The 21,955-nt window shown below is 32.5% G+C and overlaps 1 protein-coding gene across 1 annotated transcript; it reads left to right on the forward strand.

Moving 5' to 3' along the window:
• The first annotated feature begins 557 nt into the window (after window positions 1–557).
• Window positions 558–11,944, forward strand: LOC123201662 (receptor-like protein 7). The gene is made up of 4 exons (XM_044617251.1): window positions 558–621; window positions 2,108–2,213; window positions 2,721–2,782; window positions 11,181–11,944. The coding sequence occupies exons 1-4, from the start codon at window positions 558–560 to the stop codon at window positions 11,942–11,944; spliced, it is 996 nt and encodes a 331-aa protein (XP_044473186.1).
• Window positions 11,945–21,955: the final 10,011 nt, after the last annotated feature.

The following is a 21,955-nucleotide window of genomic DNA, read 5'->3' on the forward strand; positions in this document are numbered from 1 at the left end:
TAACTTTGGCAATTTTTTCCAATAATTCACACTTTCCAAGACCTTCTTCTTGCAATCCTTATTTCCAGTTACTTCAAGATTTTTCTTGTTGCGATGATGGTATGGTTTCTTAATAGTTTTAAAGCATGAATAATAGCTCATTTGTAGTCAGTATATTTAATGGCTCCGCTATTCATTCCTTCTGCAGTCTTTTTATTTTTCTAACATCCATCTAAGTTAGAGTTTGCTTGTTGCAGATATGGGAATTCCCATCTTCTTTGATATTCATCGTTGATTTGCTTGTTTTATCTTCCAATAATATAGTGGCTTTAAAAGGTTAGAAACATAGTTTAGTTCATAGAAGGTGTCACTAATAGTTTATGCATGTATGTCCCTTTGAGACTTACATGTCCCTTTGTTATAAATTGCAGAGCATCGTTAATATAACTTGTATGTACTGGTGGGGTTAGGGATGCATGAAATTGTTAAAGATAATGTCAAGGTTCAAGATTTGGCAATTTTTTTGTAAATTGGTATTTGTATTATTATGTAAACTCTTTGAAACTAGAAAATTAATCATGGGGAATTGCAGTGCTTCACAGAGTAGGGAGCCATCCGGCAACATTTGTAATAGCAAAGAAAGTAAGTTAGATGGGGTAGAAGGTGATACATGTCTGAGGAGGGTATGGAGAGAATAAGTGAACACATAAGCTGCATAAGGATAAGAATGCCTGTTTTTATCTTGTGGTTAATGATTGACTGATGGCTTGTACATACATGCAGGAATTAGCTAAATATTATACCTGTGTGGTATCCATTTATAACTTATATGTATGGAACATGTTTCATAAATATTAGACAGATGACCATAACTGAAATTGAGAATTTCATGCTGCTTATGTGGATCTTTAACATGCTTCCATTTTTGTGCAAATCAGTGATCACAAAGTCAGCTATGAACGGAATTGTAGGGACCTGCTTTGTTGCTCATGCTGTAAGGTTCTTTATCATTGAAGGGCTTAGTTTAAGATCTTTTAGATGATGAAGACTTTTTTAATGGTCTGATTGCCCGTTAGATTTAAGCGGGAACATGATGTTGGTTTTTTCGTAAAAATTTAGTTAAGATTATCCTACATGGCCATGGCTGCTAATCATGTCGATGTAAGGTACCAATAAGTTATTGTTTTTCGTAATTTGGTTTGGAGTGGGGCTTTCCTTTCACTTAAATATGTACGTGTGCCAATCAAGTGGAAGGACATGAAGCTTACAATGGATAACTTGGATGTAAGTGAAAGCACTCTTTATTATTTTTTAATAGAAAACAATAATTCTATTTTCATTATTTTTTTTTTTATTTGATCATTATTTATGATCAAAATTCGTGTCTCAAATTTTCCACATTAATAAGAACAAATATTTGTGTCGAAATTCACCACATAATCAACTATATAAATAATTATCCTTAGTTTATCATATAATTAAGGACAAAAAAGAGTTAATTCTTAAAAAAAAATTATTTTTAATTCATTACACAATTGAAGACAAAAAATATTGCCTTTAATTTATTATATAATTAAGAACAATAATTTTATCCTTAATTCATTACACAATTAAGGATGGAAAAAATTTTCTTTAATTTATTATACAATCAAAAACGAAAAAAATTTGTTTCTAATTTATCATACAATAAAGAATAAAAAATCTTGTTCCGCATTCAACACATTATCAAAGACAAAAACTTTTATCCCCAATTATTTGCACAAACAGTGACAAAAAGTTTTGTCCATAATTGTGTTTTTTTTGGGACGAATATAGTTTTTTTGAGATGAAATTTAATTCGTTTATGGATTAAAAATTTCTTCCCAAAATGTATATCATTTCATTACGAAACACGATTTCATTTACAATGATTGGGTATTAAAGATGATTTATTTTTTCCTAGGTATTATCCTTTGATAATGCATTTTTTTGACAATGTGATCTTTTATCACCAATGACTTTTTGGGACAAATTTCTAACTTTTTGGAACTAAAATTTTTGTCACCTTTTATGAAATTGGTTCTAAAGAAAAAAAAAAAAACCAACCAGCCGTGAGCTCCCTGCTACCATTTTTGTTTCTGATTTTCAGGTAAAAGCAAAAGGGAAAGAAAAGACAGCCACCGTAAGCCAAAAAGGCAGCACAAAGAGTTAAAAGCAGCTGCTCATGACTGCCTCTTCATGCTGGAAAATCCAAGGTAAGTAGGATGATTTTCTACTTGGTTTTGGCATGATTTTTGCTGGCTTTTTCTTGTCTTGATCTGATGAATTCTTGCTGTAATTTTATATGAATTCATTAATGTGATTTTTGTGGCAAATTTGTGCTTGATTTCGGCATAGCTGTTGCAAGAGTTTGGTGCTGGAATCTTGTTGTTTGATTAGTGGATGTGGCAAGAATATTGTTGCTGAATTTAAATTGATTTGCTTGAAATCTTTTCGCTGGATTGTAATGGCTTGCATGTTCGGTTTCTTCGCATGAAATTACCTTCGGCTGTAATGGTTTCTCGCTGCTGTGTGCCGGGAATTTGGTCCAGTTCATGGATGAAAAGAAATCTTGAGTTTTTGCTTGGATGTGGTGATGTGCATAAGTTTGTAGGATGATTTAGTGGCTTGTATGTGCTATGCCTCTCTTGCATGCTGAAATTTTTTGTTTCTACGGCTTGCATTTGTTAATGAGTAATGTGATAACGTCTTTTTTTTTCAAGCAATGAAATCAAGAAAAGGCTGGAATTTCCCGTGAAGATATATGCCGGAAAAAAATTTCCAGGTTGGTGAAATCTCGAAGCTGGATGTCAGACCATCTTTTGGCCAGAAAATCCATCTTCCAGGGATGAGCTTCCAAAAGGTACCCCATGAGAGTGTCGCACACTCTCTTGAATGTTATGTGTTCGGACTGGTTTTCTAGTCGAAAAATTAGGGTGCAAGTTGCCCGAGAACCAGCCTATAAAAGGTTAGTTGCATATTATGTGTTGATACAAACTGGCCAGAAGGTCATGTTGCCTATTGGGGACACCGACAAGCTTTCGAAAGGCACCCCTTGGGACTACTGCACACCCTCTTGAACTTGATGTGCTTGAGTTGTGAGTTTGGATTGGATTTATGCCCTAAATGTTAGGCGCAAGTCACTCAAGAATCAGCCTAAGAAATTCCTTTTGTGGCCGCCGGTTTTAATTTTTAAGAAATTTTTTTCTATTGCTGCAACTAAGTTTTTGAAATAAATTCCACGTGCAACAAGGAAAAACATGGCAAACTTTAATTGATTTTGGTGATGTATGCCTGTATTATGATTGGGAAGAATTGCATGACAACCTATCAATTGGTACATCTGAATACGACCAAAGATATGTTGTTATTCAAAGGAAAAAGAAATATACAAACATAGATTGATTATGCATGGGGTGAAAGCGACTTAGAAATTATTAGAATTGCTATATGATTAAGATAGAAGATTCGTTGAGGTGTTGAAAGATACCTAAATAGAAGATTTAATACAAATATGAATGATTCTCGAGGAGTTAGATACCTAAGGAACAAATTTAATATGAATACAAGTGATAATCAAGGGGTTAGGTACCTAGGGGAAAGGTTCAGTATGAACATGAGATAGATCCCCAAAGGTATGATACCCGAGGGAAAGAATAACATTGATTTGAGGAGTATTTGAGAGGTTAGATACCCAAGGGTAAGAATTGATATGATCAAAGAGAGATAAAATCCATTATAGAGAATTTATTGAACTGAAGATAAGTTCAAGAGTGTTTGAGAGATTAGGTAACAATAGAGACCGAATATCTAGTTAAATTTGAGATTATTTCAATATCTATGGGACATTAAGATTATTAGGTTGGTAAGGGAATACTCACGACCTAGGTTCACCTATAGATAGGGTAAAGTTCAACTATCATAAATGCACACTAAAAATTGAAGATGAAGTTTTTCTCCTTTTCTCTTTTTTTTTTGACTTTAGTGTGTTATTTATATCTATATGTTAGACACTTATTTTGACCTAATTTATGAATAAAGTGGATCAGACTTTTTTATTAAATAAATTTGGGTTTATCCATATAGAAGGGGACCCAAAAGCCAAACAATTCTCCCCCTCCCGACTATGTGGAAAAAGACCCTAATTTGGTGATCATACGACAATTCTCAAACTTCCCTCTTGGTAATGACTCTGTCAACATGTTGGAACCATTATCATCAGTGTGAATCTTCTCAAGTTCAATCAACTTGTCATTAAGGACATTACATATCTAATGATACCTCACATCAGTATGTTTTAACATTGCATAAAAAGTTGAATTCTTACCAAGATGATTAACGTCTTGACTATCACAAAACAACACATATCTTTTCTGCATGAAACTAAACTCTTGCAGGAATATCCGCATCCATAACATCTCCTTACATGTTTTAGTTATAGAATAAATTTTGACTCAATGGTAAACAATGCAACACATTTTTGTGATCTCAACTGCTAAGATACTGCTTCACTTGTGAAGGTAATCAAATAACCAGAAGTAGACTTCCTAGAATCAATATCCCCTACCATATCTAAATTTGTATACGTAACAAGAATTAGCTTCTCACTTCTAAAGCAAAGCTTCAAATCAGAAGTGCCTCAGAGATATCTCATGATCCACTTCACTGCATTCCAATTCTTTACTAGGATTGGAAAGGAACTGACTAAGTATGCCAACAACATAAGCTATGTTTGGACATGTGCAAACCATTGCATACATCAAAATACCAATCGATAAAACATAAGAAACTTTATTCATATATTTTTTTTCTTTCTTAGTGGAAGGACTCTAACTAGTACTCAACTTAAAATGAGTAGCAAAAACAGTGCTTTCTGACTTTGACTTATCCATGTTGAATCTCTGAAGTATTTTCTCAATATACTTCTTTTGTGATAGCCATAACTTTTTGCTTTTCTTGTCATGAATTATCTGCATGCCAAGAATTTGTTTTGTTGGCCTCAAGTCCTTCATGGAAAAGGATTTACTCAACTCACACTTTAACTTATCAATACGAGAAACACTATAGCCAACAATTAGCATGTCTTTAACATAAAGCAACAATATGATAGAATCATTGTCCAAGAACTACACAAAGACACAATGATCACAAGTAGTCTTCATAAAGCCTTGCTTCCCCATAACATAATCAAACCTCTTATACCATTGTCTCAACACCTACTTAAAGCCATACAAACTCTTTTTTAACTTGTGGATATAGTTCTCTTTTCTTGGTGTCTGAAAACCTTCAGGTTGTTTCATGTAAATTTCTTCTTCCAAACCATCATGAAAAAAAACAGTCTTCACATCCATCTGCTCAATCTCTAAATCAAGATTAGAAGCTAAACTTAGAAAAACTTTAATGGAAGATATTTTCACAACTAAAGAGAAGTTTTCCTCAAAATCAATCTCTTTCTTCTAACTAATGCCTTTGAGAACAAATCTAGCATTGTACCATTGAATTAAAGTATTTGTATCTTGCTTTAACCTGTAAACCAACCAGTTCTTCAAAGCTTTTTTATCTTGAGACAACTTTACTAACTCAAATGTGTCATTGTCATTTAGGTATTTCATCTCAACATTCATGACATCAACCTAAAGTTGTTTCTACTCACTCACTATAGCCTTTCCATAACACTCTAGGTCTCCTTTATTAGTAAAAAACACATACTTACTATAAAAATATCTCATAGATAGTATCTTTTATCTAGTTGACCTTCAAAGTGAATCAATTAGAGGAACTATAAGCGCATGTTACAAATCATCAGCATCACTTGCAAGAGAATACAAATCATCTGTGTGAGTATCATCATGTGTACCATGCTTAATGTCATAATTAATCGAATTAGGTGAAGATGTTAAGGCCATCGGATTCACATTAACTAGCTTGTCACTATCTTAAGGAACTATTTTTTTTCACCTTTTCAATGTCTTCGATAGGTTGATCCTCAACAAATATATCTCTTGTTTTAACAAACTTTTTTTCAATTGAATCATATAATCAATACCTAAACTAATCTTTACTATAACCAAGAAAGATGCATTGGCGAGTCTTGGCATCTAGCTTTGACCTTTCATTTTTTGAAACATGCATAAATGCGTTATAGTAAAAAACATACAAGTGGTCATAAGAAACATCCTTGCCAAACCAAACTGTAACATCCCTCTCCAGAAGTACTATCCACTGAAAAAGAAATATTATGAATTAATACCTAGAGCATCTATATTTCTTTTTTAAAACTACTTTGAACTCAACTCATTACTAAAAGTATTTAGAAATCAGTCTAAGAAAACTGAAAATCTGGAAGCGAACAAAAGATGTATATATCTCATAATGAAAACTCATTTGAAAGCATATGAAAAACTGGAGTAATCATATATAACTGTACAATTATCTCAAAAAAAGGCAAAAGTCAACAAGAACATGCGACTGTATGCATGTAATATAAACTAGAGATAACATGCTCTAACTGGATCTATCTTCACTGACCTGACCCTGTCTCGCAATTATCACGATCACCTGTACTTACAATCATGAAAAAAAAGGAAGTGAGAGATAAGAACACTCAGTAAGGGGAAAAAATTAAGTAAACTATCTCATTTCCTATTCTAACTCACTTTCGAGACTCAATCTCACATCATACCCTCTATAAGAAATCGAAGGGATAATCTAGTTTATTTTTTACTATTTGGGTTATACTTTGTCCTATCTGGTGTCTATTTGATACTTTCTGTAAGTTGACTATAGGGATTTGACACTTTTCTAAGCTCGAGCTTTCTTCTTTTCTCTCACTATATCATTTTTGAATTTGAATTGTACTCTACTATGAGCATGCTCCACTGTGAGTAGACCCTACTGTGGGTCTTTGTCCTACTACGGACGTGCCCTACTGTGGGCGGTGTAGTGTAAAGTGAACCCTTATAGTTCATACCATGCATGCGTGCATTATATCTTATTAATCTTGTTTCCATCTAAAACTATCTATAACTCACCAGACTATACTCTTGGGACGACCTCTGAATCTTGAGCCCCAAATTCCTTTTCTTGTTTTTCTTCTTTTCTTTTTCCTTTTTCTTTTTCTCTCTTTTCTTTTCTTTCCTTTCTTTTCTTTCTTTCCAAAAATTGTGAAAAACTGTTCATATGATAGGACAACCTTCTTTTTCATACAATTTAACAGTCTAAATGGTCTCTAATTATACAAGCTATATATCACTGAAAAGAGGATTCAAATATCTTTCCAACAAGTATAATAACACTCATAATTCATTAGATAAGACAGTCAAAACGTAGGACGACTTCAGTGGTAAAACTATAAATATTATCCAACTCTCTACCATGAACAAAATCACACACATAGATACCCTAAGTGGCAAAACAACATTTCTCAACTTCAAAATCATTATTTATAACATAGATTTAAGGAACCAAAAACATAAAACATGAAACCTATCAAGGATAATACCCCTTATCTTGTTTCAAGCCAATCTTTGCAAGTTGGCTCACTCCTCATTGTTTTGCTTTCTTTATCACCAAAATCACCTTTAAATCAATACCAAAACATACTAACATATTCATATAACATGTATCCAATATATATAAACATAGGTAAAGGGAAAAGGAAAAGATCTTTTGGTTACCAAGGTTCCCAAAGTGCTTCCTCTTATTTTCCTTCCTTATTTATCTTTTAAAACCCTTTCAAATCACCCACTTTTCTTCAAAAACACAACAAAAGCAAGAAGAAATATGCCTTCTTCTGGAAGAGAAGGGAAAAGATGGAAAAAGAGGCTTAAAATGTTTCTTTTTGTCTTTTTTCTCTTTTTGAGATATGGATATATATCCATATCCATATATATACATATATATATATATATATACACCTTTATATATATATATATAAACACACACATACATGTGAATATATATATATGTATATGTATTTAAAACTGGAAATATCTCAAAACAGAGTCAAAAGACATAAATGCCCTTGAAACGTACCTGAAGGTATTACACAAACTCTGTTATGGACATCACCTTTCAAAGAAATGGTAGGAGATAAATTGATCACATATGCAACTGTATTCAAAGCTTTAACCTAAAAAGACTATAGTAACTTAGCCTCTGAAAGCAAACATTTGACCCTTTTAATCAGTGTTTTGTTCATCCTTTCTGTCATGTCATTCAACTGAGGAGTCTTAAGAGGTTTCTTTTAATGTTTGATACCTTATGATCGACAATACTTATCAAATGGACTAACCCTTATATTCACCACCATTATCAGATCAGATGCATTTTAGTTTCTTTCCTATCTGTCTCTTTACTAATGCTTGAAACTGTCTGAACATATTAAATACCTGGTCTTTTGTCTTCAAAGTATAAACCCATACCTTTTTCGAACAATCATTAATGAATGTGACAAAATACAATGCACCACCATGTGACTTTTCCTTCAATGGACCATAAACATCTAAATGTATTAGCTTAAGCAAATCATATTCCTGGAAGGTGAATGACTCTTGAATGAGACCCTTCTTTGTTTCCCAGCCAAACAATGTGCATACCTATCTAGCCTTGGACTTTTCACTCTAGATAATAGATCTTTTTTACCAAACAGTCAAACCTTTTTTCACTCGTCTGACTAAGCCTTCGATGTCATAATCTTGACAAATTTTCATCTTTTGTCACATTCATTATGCCTTTAGCAATAGAAGCTTGCATCAAGTATAAACTAGAAATTTCTTATTACGACCCATAATAAGAGAACCTTTGCTAAACTTCCATTGACCTTTACTAAAAGTGTTGCAATAACCCTCATCATTAAACTTACCAATCTAAATCAAATTTAAACTAATCTTAGATGTGTGTCACACATCCCTAAATATCAACCATGTCCTAATGCTAGTTTCCAAGCAAACATCTCTTATACCAACAACATGTGCTTGATTATCATTACCTATCCATAACATGCCAAAGTTACCAGAAGTATAAGATATGAAAAATTCCTTTCAAGATGTAATATGAAAAGAAGCACTACTGTCTATCATCTAAGTAGTCTCTTGGGAAGAAACATTAACCATATTCTCATCATAAACAATATGAGATTATCAGACCCGACAATAACAACTCGGTCATTATTCTTTCCATTATTCTTTTTTTGCCTATCATCACTTTGTTACCTCTGTTCTTTCTTTTCCACTTGTAGCAAAATTTCTTGATATGCCCCTTTTTGCCACAATGATGATACTCACGATTTTTGTACTTTGATCATGACTTGCTTTGACTTTTATCTTTGAAAGTCTAAACTTTTTGTTTGTTTCTCCCCCTGTTTTCAAAAACCAGAACATATGACTATGATGATGAACCCTGAGATTTTCATCTCACTTCCTTAATTAAAATAACACCTTGATAGATTCCATGGAAACAACCCTACTTGGAGCTAAGTTAGTAAGTGAGACAAAAAGTTTACCAACTATTAGAAAATGTCGCAGTAGTCACAACCTAAGAACTTCATCATTAAATGTAATATTCATGCCAAACAACTGATCAACAATCTCTTGAAACTCATTCAAGTAATCTACCATTGAAGTTCCTTTACTATATTTCAATCTGCCATAGAGGTCCCTTGAAACTCATTCAAGTAATCCCTTGAAACACATAATGATTCAAGCTAATTCCACAAAGAACAAGCATGCGTCTCATTACAAATATGGTTGTAAACATTAACATTAACATATTGCCTAATGAAACTACACATTTGTTCATGCTTAAATGCCCATTCTAAATCACTCTTAGACTTTGGGTTCTCAGAAGCAAATACTGGGAGATGTAACATTTTCACAAACAAAAGATCTTTCATCTTATTCTTCCATATGTGAGAATTGGTGTCATTTAAACAAATCATCTTGTTGAAGTTCTAATATATCATTCAATCAAGTTAATCAATTACAACAGAAATCAAAGCTCTAATACCACTAGTTGGAAAGAAAACAATTAAACTATAATTAGCAAAATCAAACTCTCCCTAACAATAAACCAAAATATGATTTTATCATACCAAATAATCAAAAGCAAATATAGTAGAAAAAAACACCACAATCATCTAAATTAGCTTTTGTCGTTAACCCAAATAGACTTGCCTAAAAACTTTCTCACTGGTATAATACCATCTAAGTTCTTTAGTCTGCCATCAAAAGTAGCACAAAAACTCACACTGGAGTGCGTTTCCATGTTTTGGAAATATTTCTATTTTTGAAACTCCTAAAAACTTGTATGAAACGTTTCAAATTGTTTTGAAATTTTTGAAAAATTTTGAAATATGTTTCTTTTAAAAGAAAAATCTTAAAATCAATTAAACACATATCTTTTGTATTTTCAAACTTGAAATATCTTTAAATCTCATATTGAATTCATCTCCTCTTCACTCTTCGATGTATTACTCATCTCCTTTCCAACATGTTATATAAATTGGTGTGTATTGTTGTTTTTTTCTTAAATATCTGCATATGTTTACTCAAGAATAATTTATAATAAGTTCTATAATTCCATTTTATAGCATTCTTTTTTTTTATTTTTTTATTATTTATTTTTATACTATATAAGTTCATATATTTTTGTTATAAAAAAATTAGTATTTATAAAAAAAACTCTTATACTTTTCATATTTATAAGTTTCCCATATTTTTGTTTCCTATATTTTTTTAAAAAATACATTTTCACATTTTTATTTTCGTGTTTCCACGTTTTCTGTTTCCATTTCCATTTCTGTGTTACATAGCTGCCATCTTTGGTAACTTTAAAGCTTAGTAATGACACATTCTCTGGTCCTATTGACCCATTCCAGCCATCTAACTCACTGGAATCAGTTTTTTTTGAACAATAATAAGTTAAGTGATTCGTTTCCAAGTTTCATCTTTGAACTTGTGAAACTCGCTTATCTTGATCTTTCATCAAAAAACTTTAGTGGAACTCTCAAATGGGACATGTTACTGATATTGAAATTCCTCCTGCGCATAAAACTTTCGTATAATGCCCAACTGTCATTTAGTTTCAAAACTGCTTTCAAAAATATCTCATCCGTTCTTGAAACATTCGAAATGTCTTCCTGCTATATAAATGGTGAATTCCCGAGTAGTTTTTATCCGTTTTAGATCTTTCCAACAATAAACTTCATGGTCGGATTTTGAAATCTGAGTTAGGAGGCCGGAAGAGTTTGGCTTATCTGAACCTTGCCCAAAATTTTCTGACATACATAGAGCACCATCCATGGAGGAATATTGTAACTCTTGATCTTTCAAACAACATGCTCCAAGGATCTCTTTTGGTTCCACCACCTAAAACTGACACTTTCCTGCTTTCGAACGATCAATTGACTGGGCTGATTCCTCCGTCTATCTGCAATTTGAGTTCCCTTGTGTTTCCTTCCTTGTCCAGCAACAATTTGAATGGAAGAATTCCACAATGTTTTGGAAGCTTTGGGCTTATTGTTATGTTGCACTTGCAGAAGAATAATCTTCATGGTAGCCTTCCTGATTCATTTGCAAATTTAAGTTCCCTGAGGAGCCTTGATCTTAATGGTAACAAGTTTGAAGGGCGTTTAGCAAGATCCTCGGTAAATTGTAGTCGGCTGGAGGTTATTAATGTAGGAAATAACAACATACGTGACGAATTTCCTTACTGGTTGGGAACTCCTCCAGAGCTGAAAGTTGTTGTCTTGAGGTCTAATAAATTTTATGGTCCCATACAGTATTCCAAATCTTTATTCCATTTCTCCAAATTGCAGATTCTACACCTCTCTCATAATGAATTCAAAGGTTTTCTGCCCAGAAAATTGTTTCAAAGTTTGGCAGCTATGTCGCATGTTGCTTACCTGAGGCCCAGTATACTGGAGATTATTATTACAATGATTATGTAGTTGTGACAATGAAAGGGCTGGATATTGAAATGACTAGGATCATAACGATCTTTAAGTCCATTGATTTATTAATTTCCATTAAAATTTTCTGTTAAAGGTAGGGATAAAATCGTTATTTTATTAATAATATTAAAAATTATAAAATTTAATATATTTTTCCTCTAACTTTTAAAAACTAACAGCTTTACCCTTACCTAAAGTTTTCTAATTTTGAAAAGTCATATTTTTCCCCCCTCCCAATTTTTTTTTCACCTCTTCGGCCACCATCTCTGGTGCCAACAACCTCCCCTTTCCACCCTAAATGGTTGGTCGATGCACGTAAACAAATTTGGAATGAATTTCTTCGTCAAAGACAAAGAGATCCGATGAGATCTAGGAGAGATTCCAAATCTCTTCATGAAGAGGTCTAGACTCTCTTTGCCGACAAAGAAATTTGGATCTCTTCGTCAACGAAAAGGCTTCGTTTTCTAAATTGTTGGAGAAAGTGGCCAAAGGGAAAAAAGAAAATTCTGAGGTTTTCGGGGGGGGGGGGGGGGGGGGCGGGGGAATGTGATTTTTCAAAGTTAAAAACTTTAGGAGGGGTGAAATGTTAGTTTTTTAAACTTAAGAGAGAAAAATGTAATATTTTTTATTTTTTTAATATTATTAATAAAATAACGATTTTACCCCTGTTTCTAATAGAAAATTTTAATCCCAGTTGGTCAAAAAGTGAAAATTCAGGTTTTTCAAACCCTGTTGATGTGATTTTAAGATCGCACCTAAACTTGGGTGGGAAATAGTCCTTTGGCCTGTCAAAAGAAACAAAATAAGTATATGCAAGTTAAATAAATATGAAACAATCGTTAACAATCATTATTAGCAATCACTTACCAGAATTCCTTGAAAATTCTTCTAAAAGTATCCACGCACAAGTTAAAAGTGTGTAATTTGCGATGGCCATTTAAAGACATACAACACATTTGGTTGCAATATTATCCAACAACTGCTGAATCTCAACTTCTGAAGTCAGAATAGTAAGAAATGTAGCACCAATTCCTGAATCCGAAGCGTATTATCTAATTTATTGTCATCTTTCTCCAATTTCGTTTCAAACAAACAAATTAACAGGGCATTCTACTGTGCTTTCAGCATGACAAGAATCAATTTAAAAACAATCACTTTTTTCAGTGAAAATTAACAGCACTAAAGCTAGGAGAATGCTGAATCTCAACTACTGCAGTTAAACTAGTAAGAAACGCACAAATTGCTGAAGCAGAAGGCAAAGAATATTTTCTAAAATCTGGTTCTCATCACCAATTCAACACACAGAATGTAAATGATTTTCCCGAGAAACAAACAGGAAGAAGAAAGTTTGCGAATTGATAACATTGTAAATGGCATACCTAAGGCTTTATGACCTCTTGAACCTAATAAAGGAAGATCATAATCAAAGATTATTGTCAACAATTTTGATTCAATTTGATATTGATTCTGATTTGATCTATTTATGATTCGATTTGATATGATTTGTCGTAGATTTTTTATTTTATTTCATAGGTTGTAATCTCATTTCAAACTATATTGAAATACTATATATTGTATAGTATTTTGTTAATAATATCCATTCAATTCATAAATTCTTCATGATATCAGTGCCCACCACTCAAAATAGTATTTGATCCTTCTTCAATGGTTGACACATCAACAACACCCAAAACCTCTTCTACATCCTTTGCTTCTCCGTCAATTATTACTACTCTTGAAAATATCTCATCTCTTTATTCTATCAATACCTCCACTTAAATTACCCTTGAACTTCATCCAACATCACCTCTTGGCAATTAAACTTTCATGCAATTCTCACAGGTTATGATACAATAGGATTTATGATCATGACCGTGTCCACCACCCACAATTGCAGTCAGTCACTCCTTGTGGGTTCATCAAGATAAGTTAATTTTGATTGCTATTGTTGGTTCCATCTCTCATAATCTTATTCCATTCATTACATCAATAAAGACATCACAGGATGCTTAGACAACTTTAGCCAATACCTATGTCAAACCATCTCGTGGGAGGCTTAACCAATTAAAGGAAGAACTTCACTTTCTCAACAAAGGTACCAGATCAGTCATTGAATATATGCAACAAATGAAAATCTATGCTGACAAGCTTGCAATGATGAACACACCAACAGAGAATAAGGATCTTGGGGGAAAAATCATTATTGGTCTTGACGATGATTACAAGGACTTGTGTTTTACCACGCGTGTTCGGGAAACTCTGGCCACCTCTAATGAGTTGCGTGAAAAACTCATCAACCATGAAGCAGACATCAAGATTGAAGCGAAAAGAAACAACATTCCATCAGCATAACAACCTCTACTTATCTTGTCAAAAATGTCAATCCAAAAATTCATTTCAAAACCATCAATATCAATCTCCTCACTATAACCAAACTTATCTGTCACCTAAAGACACAAACAATTGCTCTTTTGCAAATTCACCAAACCACCAAAGTAACAATCCATGACCCTACCTCAAAAAATGTCAAACTTTATGGTACTCAAGGACACTCTGTCAAATGTTGCTCAACCTACAATTATATTCCTTGGAATCAACCTTCACAATGCAATAACTAGGCTCTTAAGCCAATCTTGCTACTTCTTCCAAAACAAAATGACTTTTTGACTTTAGTGCCTCTTATCACGGTACACTGACTTTCAAAATTTTTCTTGCTATTCCAACTACCCCAACACTAACAATGTCATGATGGGTGATGGTACAAACCTCCCAATCACTCACATTGTTCTGTAACAATCTCCTTAAACTAAAAAATCATTCATTTAAACAAAGTTCTTTGTGCTCCTTCCATGAAACACAATCTTATTTTTGTTTTTCAGTTATGTTCAACTAATAATGTTCTAGTTGAATTCTCACCCATTTCTCATTTTCTGAAGGATCCTTGTATAGGGGCAATACTTTTGTAAAAGGAACCTAAAAATGGTGTTTACAAGTGGTTGCATCTATCATCAAATCAAATATCGGTTATAGTTTTTCCCTCTATCAAAATGTCTATTGATTAATAGCATCATCATCTTGGTGATCTTTCATCTACCATTCTAAGCCATCTTATTTTGAATAAAAGTTTACCTATGTCATCCTCTGACTTATCTAAGTTCTCTAATAATTTCTAGCATTGCAATAAAACTTATAAGTTACCTTTCTCTTCATCATCTCTTACAAGCTCTTATCTTTTAAAGGTAATATACTTTAATGTTTGGACCTCTCTCGTCATTTCTGCTAAAGGTTTTAAATATTATGCTATATTTGTTTATCATTGTACTCAATATGTTTGGCTATATTATATCAAAAGCAAATGGGCCAAAGGACTATTTCCCACCCAAATTTTAGTTCAATCTCAAAACCACATCCGCAACAAATGAAAAACCTAAACACCCATCCATCTCTAAACTTTTGTTAAAATTACCGTTAAATATAAGGGCAAAATCATTATTTAATAATAATATTTAAAATATATAATTTTATTTCATTTTTTCTCAAGTTTTGAAAATTAACATTTCACCCCAAACCTTAATTTTGAAAAATGATTTTTTTCCCCAAAAATCCCTAGTTTCATCTTCACCTCTCCCTTTGGCCTCTAGCCACAACTTTGTTAGATAACACTCGTCATCCTTCATTAGACCACTGAACGTCGTCCAAATCTTTGGATGATGCTCATCATCTAGATCTCTGGATTATGGTTGTCATTTAAAGGTTATCCTTTGGACAATGATTCTTTCATCCATCATAAGGTCATCGTTTATTGGCGGAAGTGGTAAGATTTAAGGTTTGGTATCCTCGGGAGAAAAGTGAATTTTTCAAAACTTAATATAGGGGAAAAATTGTTAGTTTTTCATACCGAAGGGAGAAATGAGATATAATTTTAATTATCTTAATATTATTAGTAAAATAACGATTTTACACTTTAACTCTAATAGAAAATTTATAAGTGTATCCTAATGAACTAAAACGTGGGTGGGTATTTGGGTTTTTCATCTACCACAGATATATATTAGTCATTTCATCAAAACTTGGGTAGGAAATAGTCTTTTGGCCTAAACAAATATGATGTTTATGATGTTTTCATACATTTCAAAGCATTGGTGGAAAATTTTTTTAAATATCACATTAAAATTTTTATACAAATAATGGTGGTGAATATGTATCTCTCAAATCCTTTCTTGCTACAAATGGAATTTTTCATCTCACAACTCCAACATTCACACCAAAAGACAATAGGTTTTTGGAACGTCGATATCATTACACTATCGAAACTAGGTTAACTCTTTTATATCATACACACATGTCACTCAGTTTTTAGTCATATGTTTTTCATACAATAGTTTATCTTATCAACCATATACCAAAATATAACCTTTCCATGTTGTCATCCTTTGAAAAACTATTTGGGCATAAACCATATTATCTCAAACTCAAAATTAGGGATGACAATTTGGACCCGACTTTAGGAGCCCTGACTCTCCCCGACCCTAACGGGGAGGGGATTCCCTGATAAGAACGGGGAAAGAGGCGGGGATGGGGACGAAAAAAATCCCCGTAATCGGGGACGGGGATACATGTGTCCCCGCCCCGCCCCTCCCCTCCCCACCCCCTAAACCTAATATATTAATATAATAATTTCTAAACTATTAAGTTTTAGAAATTTTTACATTATGATTTATTAAAACTATAACTTTAATTTTACTAATTTTTGAATTATCAATTATTAGTTTTTACTAATTTCTAAACTATTAATCTAATATATTAAAAAAATCTCAGAATCTCATTATCATAAAATGCAAATGCACCAAATTAATTTTATTTCAACTTCAAAACTTAGTTAGTCAATCCACCAGGTTTTACACACAAAAAATAATAAATTATAAACTTGATAAAATCAATTGAAGTGAATGAAAAGTGTTAAATTTAATGTTATTATAAAATTACCCTAAATCACATACATGAAGAGCTACTAATGAAAAGATTGATTATTGCATATTGTTAGATTTTATAAAAACTTTATATTTGAACTAAAATAACAAAGAATATTTTGTAGCTCTTGTAGCAAGTGATATTTTGGGAAAATATGATTTATTTTATTTATTGAAATATATAAAAGAATTAAAATTTATATTTATGGGTATAGGAAGGGGATTTTTCCCCGCGGGGACGGGGCGGGGATAGGGAGGGGATTTTTCTTCGCGAGGAGGGGACGGGGATTATTTTTTATCCCCGCAACGGGGACGGGGCAGGGATGGGGATTGATGTCCCCTCCCCGCCCCTCCCCATTGCCATCCCTACTCAAAATGTTTGGTTGTCTTTATTACCAATGGCTTTGATTCTATGCTTCTCATAAGTTCTTTTCCTACTCATAAGCTTATGTCGTCCTTGGTTATTTCACTACTCAAAGTGCTTATTTAAGTCTTGATCTTTACTCCTATAAAATTTCCATCTCTTGCTAATCACATTTATCAAGTCCACATTCCTTTTTTTACTCCAGATTCTATCATTCCCCACCCTACTAACTCCACATTCCAAACTTGGTCCCTTATACTCATTTAATCCGTTAACTTTGTCCCACCTCATTCCTCTTCTCTTTCCATTTCTACTCCTCAACACTTGTCATCTATAGAGTCAACTTCCACATCAATGTTAGCAGAAAGTAGTGATACTCAAACTTTTTCAAATGCCTCTACTAATTGCTTGCAAGGTATGCCCTTTACATTCCTTTGTTTGTTATCCTTTTCCCCTCTTTCTTTCCTTTCCTATGACTTTGTTGAAACTTTTCCATCACTATCCTTAACCAACCCTCTTATTCCCCCAAATCACCATCCCATGCAAACAAGAGCAAAAATATATATATTCACAAACCAATCTAGAAATTAACCTTTGCCACCATTTGATATGATTTGTTGTATATCATTTTTCTATTTCATAAGATTATAATTCCATTTCAAACTATATTGTAATACTATTTATTATATAGTATTTTGTCAATAATATTCATTCAATTCACAAATTCTTTATAATATTAGTGTCTACAACTCAAAGGAGTATTTGATCCTTCTTTAATGGTTGATATATCAGCAACACCCAAAACCTCTTTAACATCCTCTATTTCTCCATCAATTATTACTACTCCTGAATATACCTTATCTTTTTACTCTATCAATGCCTCGACTCAAATTACCCTTAAAGTTACTTCATCCAACTACACCACTTAGCAATTTCAATTTCATGCAATTCTTATAGGTTGTGATTTAATAAGATTTATTAATGGTTCACGATCATGTCTACCCTCACAAATGCAATTAGTCACTTGTTGGTTTGTCAAGATCAATTAATTTTGAGTGTTATTGTTGGTTCCGTCTCTTCTAATCTTATTCCATCCATAACATCAAAAAGACATCATAGGATGCTTGGATAACTCTTGCCAATTCCTATGCCAAACCATCTCATGGGAGACTTAACCAATTGCAAGAAGGGACTAGATTAATTATCAAATATATGCAACAAATGAATTTCTATGCTGACAAGCTTGCAATAATGAACACACCGATAGACAATAAAGGTCTTGTGAGAAAAATCATTGTTGGCCTTGATGATGATTATAAGCACTGGTGTTCTACCATGCATATTCAAAAAGCTCCAGTAACCTTTGATAAGTTGCATGAAAAACTCATCAACCATTAAACACACATTTTTTTGGAAGCACAAAAGAAACAACATTCCATCAACATACCAACTTCTGCTAACCTAGTCAAAAATCTCAGTCTAACAATTTATATCAAAACTGTCAACATCAATCTCCTCACCATAACCAAACTCACCCATCACCTGAAAACACAAACAACTTCTCCTTTGCAAATCCACTCAACCACCAAAAAAACAATCCACGACCTTACCTTGGAAAATGTCAACTTTATGGTACTTAGGGACATTTAGTCAAATATTGCTCAACCTACAAATATATTTCTTGGAATCAACCTTCACAACACAATAACCAGCCTCATCAAGCCAATTTTAATACTTTTTCCAAAACAAAATGACTCTTTGACTTTGATGTCTTTCATCATGGTACCATTAACCTCTACAATCTTTCTCTTTATTCCAACTACCCTAACACTAACAATGTCATGATTGGTGATGACACAAACCTTTTAATCACTCACATTGGTTCTACAACACTTTTCTTAAACTCAAAAGTCATTCACTCAAATAATGTTCTTTGTGTTCCTTCCATGAAACATAATCTTATTTTTGCTTTTCAGTCATGTTTAACTAATAATGTTTTAGGAATTCTCACCTTTTTTTTTTTATTTTTGCAAAGGATCTTCATACAGGGGCAATATTCTTACAAGAGGCACCTAAAAATGGCGTTTTCAAGTGGTTATATCCATCACCAAATCAAACATAAGCTATAGTTTTTTCCTTTATCAAGTGTCTATTGATTAATGACATCATCATCTTGGTTATCCTTTGCCTACCATTCTAAGCAATCTTATTTCAGATAAAAGTTTATCTATGTCATCCTCTGATTTATCTAAGTTTCCCTATAATTCCTATCATTGCAATAAAACTCATAAGTTACCTTTCTCTACATTATCTCTTACAATTTCTCATCGTTTAGAGCAGTGGTGGAACTAGAATTTTTACTTGGGGGGGGGGGGGGGGGGAGAGATTTTGACTTTGCCATTAGTTTCCAATTAACTAGTGGAAACTTCTTAAAAACCATCTAATATTGAGCAAAAGAAATAGTATAATATTAAGAAACTAAAAAGAAAGAATACATAATACAAGTAATATTTTACATGGAAAAAACTATTTAATGTGAGGAGACAGAAAAAATATCTACTTAAATCCAATGTAATCACAAGCATTTACAATAACCACAATCAATGAGAAATATTTCACACAAATTTAGAGCTAAGTCATAACTCTAATACAAGTGAAATATACTGTAGTTTACAGAGAGATAGATAAAAATCACCAGTGAAGTAGTTTTCAAGTTGTATAACTCCAAGTCAACTGATAAAATCAAACCCAATTATCTAGATTAAAGATCCACACATCTTTTGCTTACTAATTAAAAAAACAAGTTAGAATATTACATATGGATATTGATTATTTAAATATATAAACAAGTTAGAATAATATTTCATTGTTAATTGTATAAAAACTTGAGTACTATAATGTATTTAAAATCTTAATTTAAATGTAACTTGGGTATTTTGTCAAAATCTGATATGGCTTTCTACATGAAAATATGTATCCAAGAACTTAATTCTTATTTTGAAAAATAACTTGGGTAATTTTGAAGGGATAAAGAAAATAATAAAGGATGAAACACAATTGTGAGCAACTTACATAAATTAGATAACTGTGATATACACAAATGTACAACATTTAATAGAAAAGAAAAAAAAAATAAAGAGATTAAAAATACATAAATCACTTATCTATAAAATTGTTACACAAATTTTATGATGAAAATAATGTTTGTGAAAACAAAATAATAAAATAAATTTTGAGAAAAACCTAACCTAGGTCTTTTTGAGAAAGTAAGCACAATTTCTGGAAATATATATATATATATATTTCAAACCAAGGTGGGCCTTTTTCAAACTTTTTAATATTGAGGGTAAGCCTGGGCCTACTGTTAATATATGGTAGGTCCACCTCTACTTTAGAGGTAATATACTTTGATGTTTGGACCTTTCCTGTCATTTTTACAAAAAGTTTTAAATGTTATGTTATATTTGTTTATCACTATACTCAATATGTTTGGCTATATTATATAAAAAACAACTATGATGCTTTCATACATTTCAAAGCACTAGTGGAAAAATTTTTTAAGCATCACATTAAAATTTGTTATACAAATAATGGTGAAGAATATCTATCTCTCAAGTCCTTTCTTGCCACAAATGGAATTTCTCATCTCACAACTCCATAACACACACTAAAAGACAATGGGTTTTCTGAACGTTAACATCGTCAGATTGTCAAAATTGGGTTAACTCTTTTATATCTTACACACATGTCACTCAATTTTTGGTCATATCTTTTTAATACAATAGTTTATCTTATCAACCATATGCCAAAATATAACCTTTCCATGTCATCATTTTTTGAAAAGCTATTCAAGCATAAACCAAATTATCTCAAACTCAAAGTGTTTGGTTGACTTTGCTACCCATGACTTTATCCTATGTTCTCAGCAGCTCTTTTCCTACTCACAACCTTGTGTCTTCCTTGGTTATTTCACTACTTAAAGTGATTATTTAAGTTTTCATTTTCACTCCTATAAAATTTTAATCTATCACTAGTCATATTTATCAAGTCCACCTTTTTTTTTTTTTTACATAGTCATTCTTTTCTTCCCTACCCCATTAACTTTACATTCTAAATTTGGTTCCTTATACTCATTTAATCCATTAACTTTGTCCCACCTCATTCCCTTCTTTTTTCCACTTCTATTCCCCAAAAGTTGTCATCTATAAAATCAACTTCCATACTGGTGTTAGTAGAAAGTAGTGATGCTCAAACTTCATCAAATGCCTCTACGAGCTACTTGTAAGTTATGTCCTCTACATCCATTCATTCTTTATCCTTTCTATCTTTTTTTTCCCCTTAGGTTATGTCATGACTCTTTGAAACTTTTTCATCAAAATCCTTAACCAACCCTCCTATTCCTTCAAATCGCCATCCCATGCAAACAAGAGCAAAAAATAATATTCACAAACTAATCCATAAAATAACCATTGCCACCATCCACCATAATGCACCATTCACTCCAACTGCACTATCCTAAGTACTTAAACAACTAAAGTGGTGTGTTATCATGTTTGATGAGTTTCAAGTACTTCAACACAATAATACATGGGATTTTTGCATCAAACGAAATCTAGATGGATTTGTGGAATGATACAAAACTTATCTTTTGGCTAATAGATTTTGTCAACAACC

Source organism: Mangifera indica, chromosome 18 (genome assembly GCF_011075055.1).
Source record: "Mangifera indica cultivar Alphonso chromosome 18, CATAS_Mindica_2.1, whole genome shotgun sequence".
Taxonomy (NCBI): Eukaryota; Viridiplantae; Streptophyta; class Magnoliopsida; order Sapindales; family Anacardiaceae; genus Mangifera; species Mangifera indica.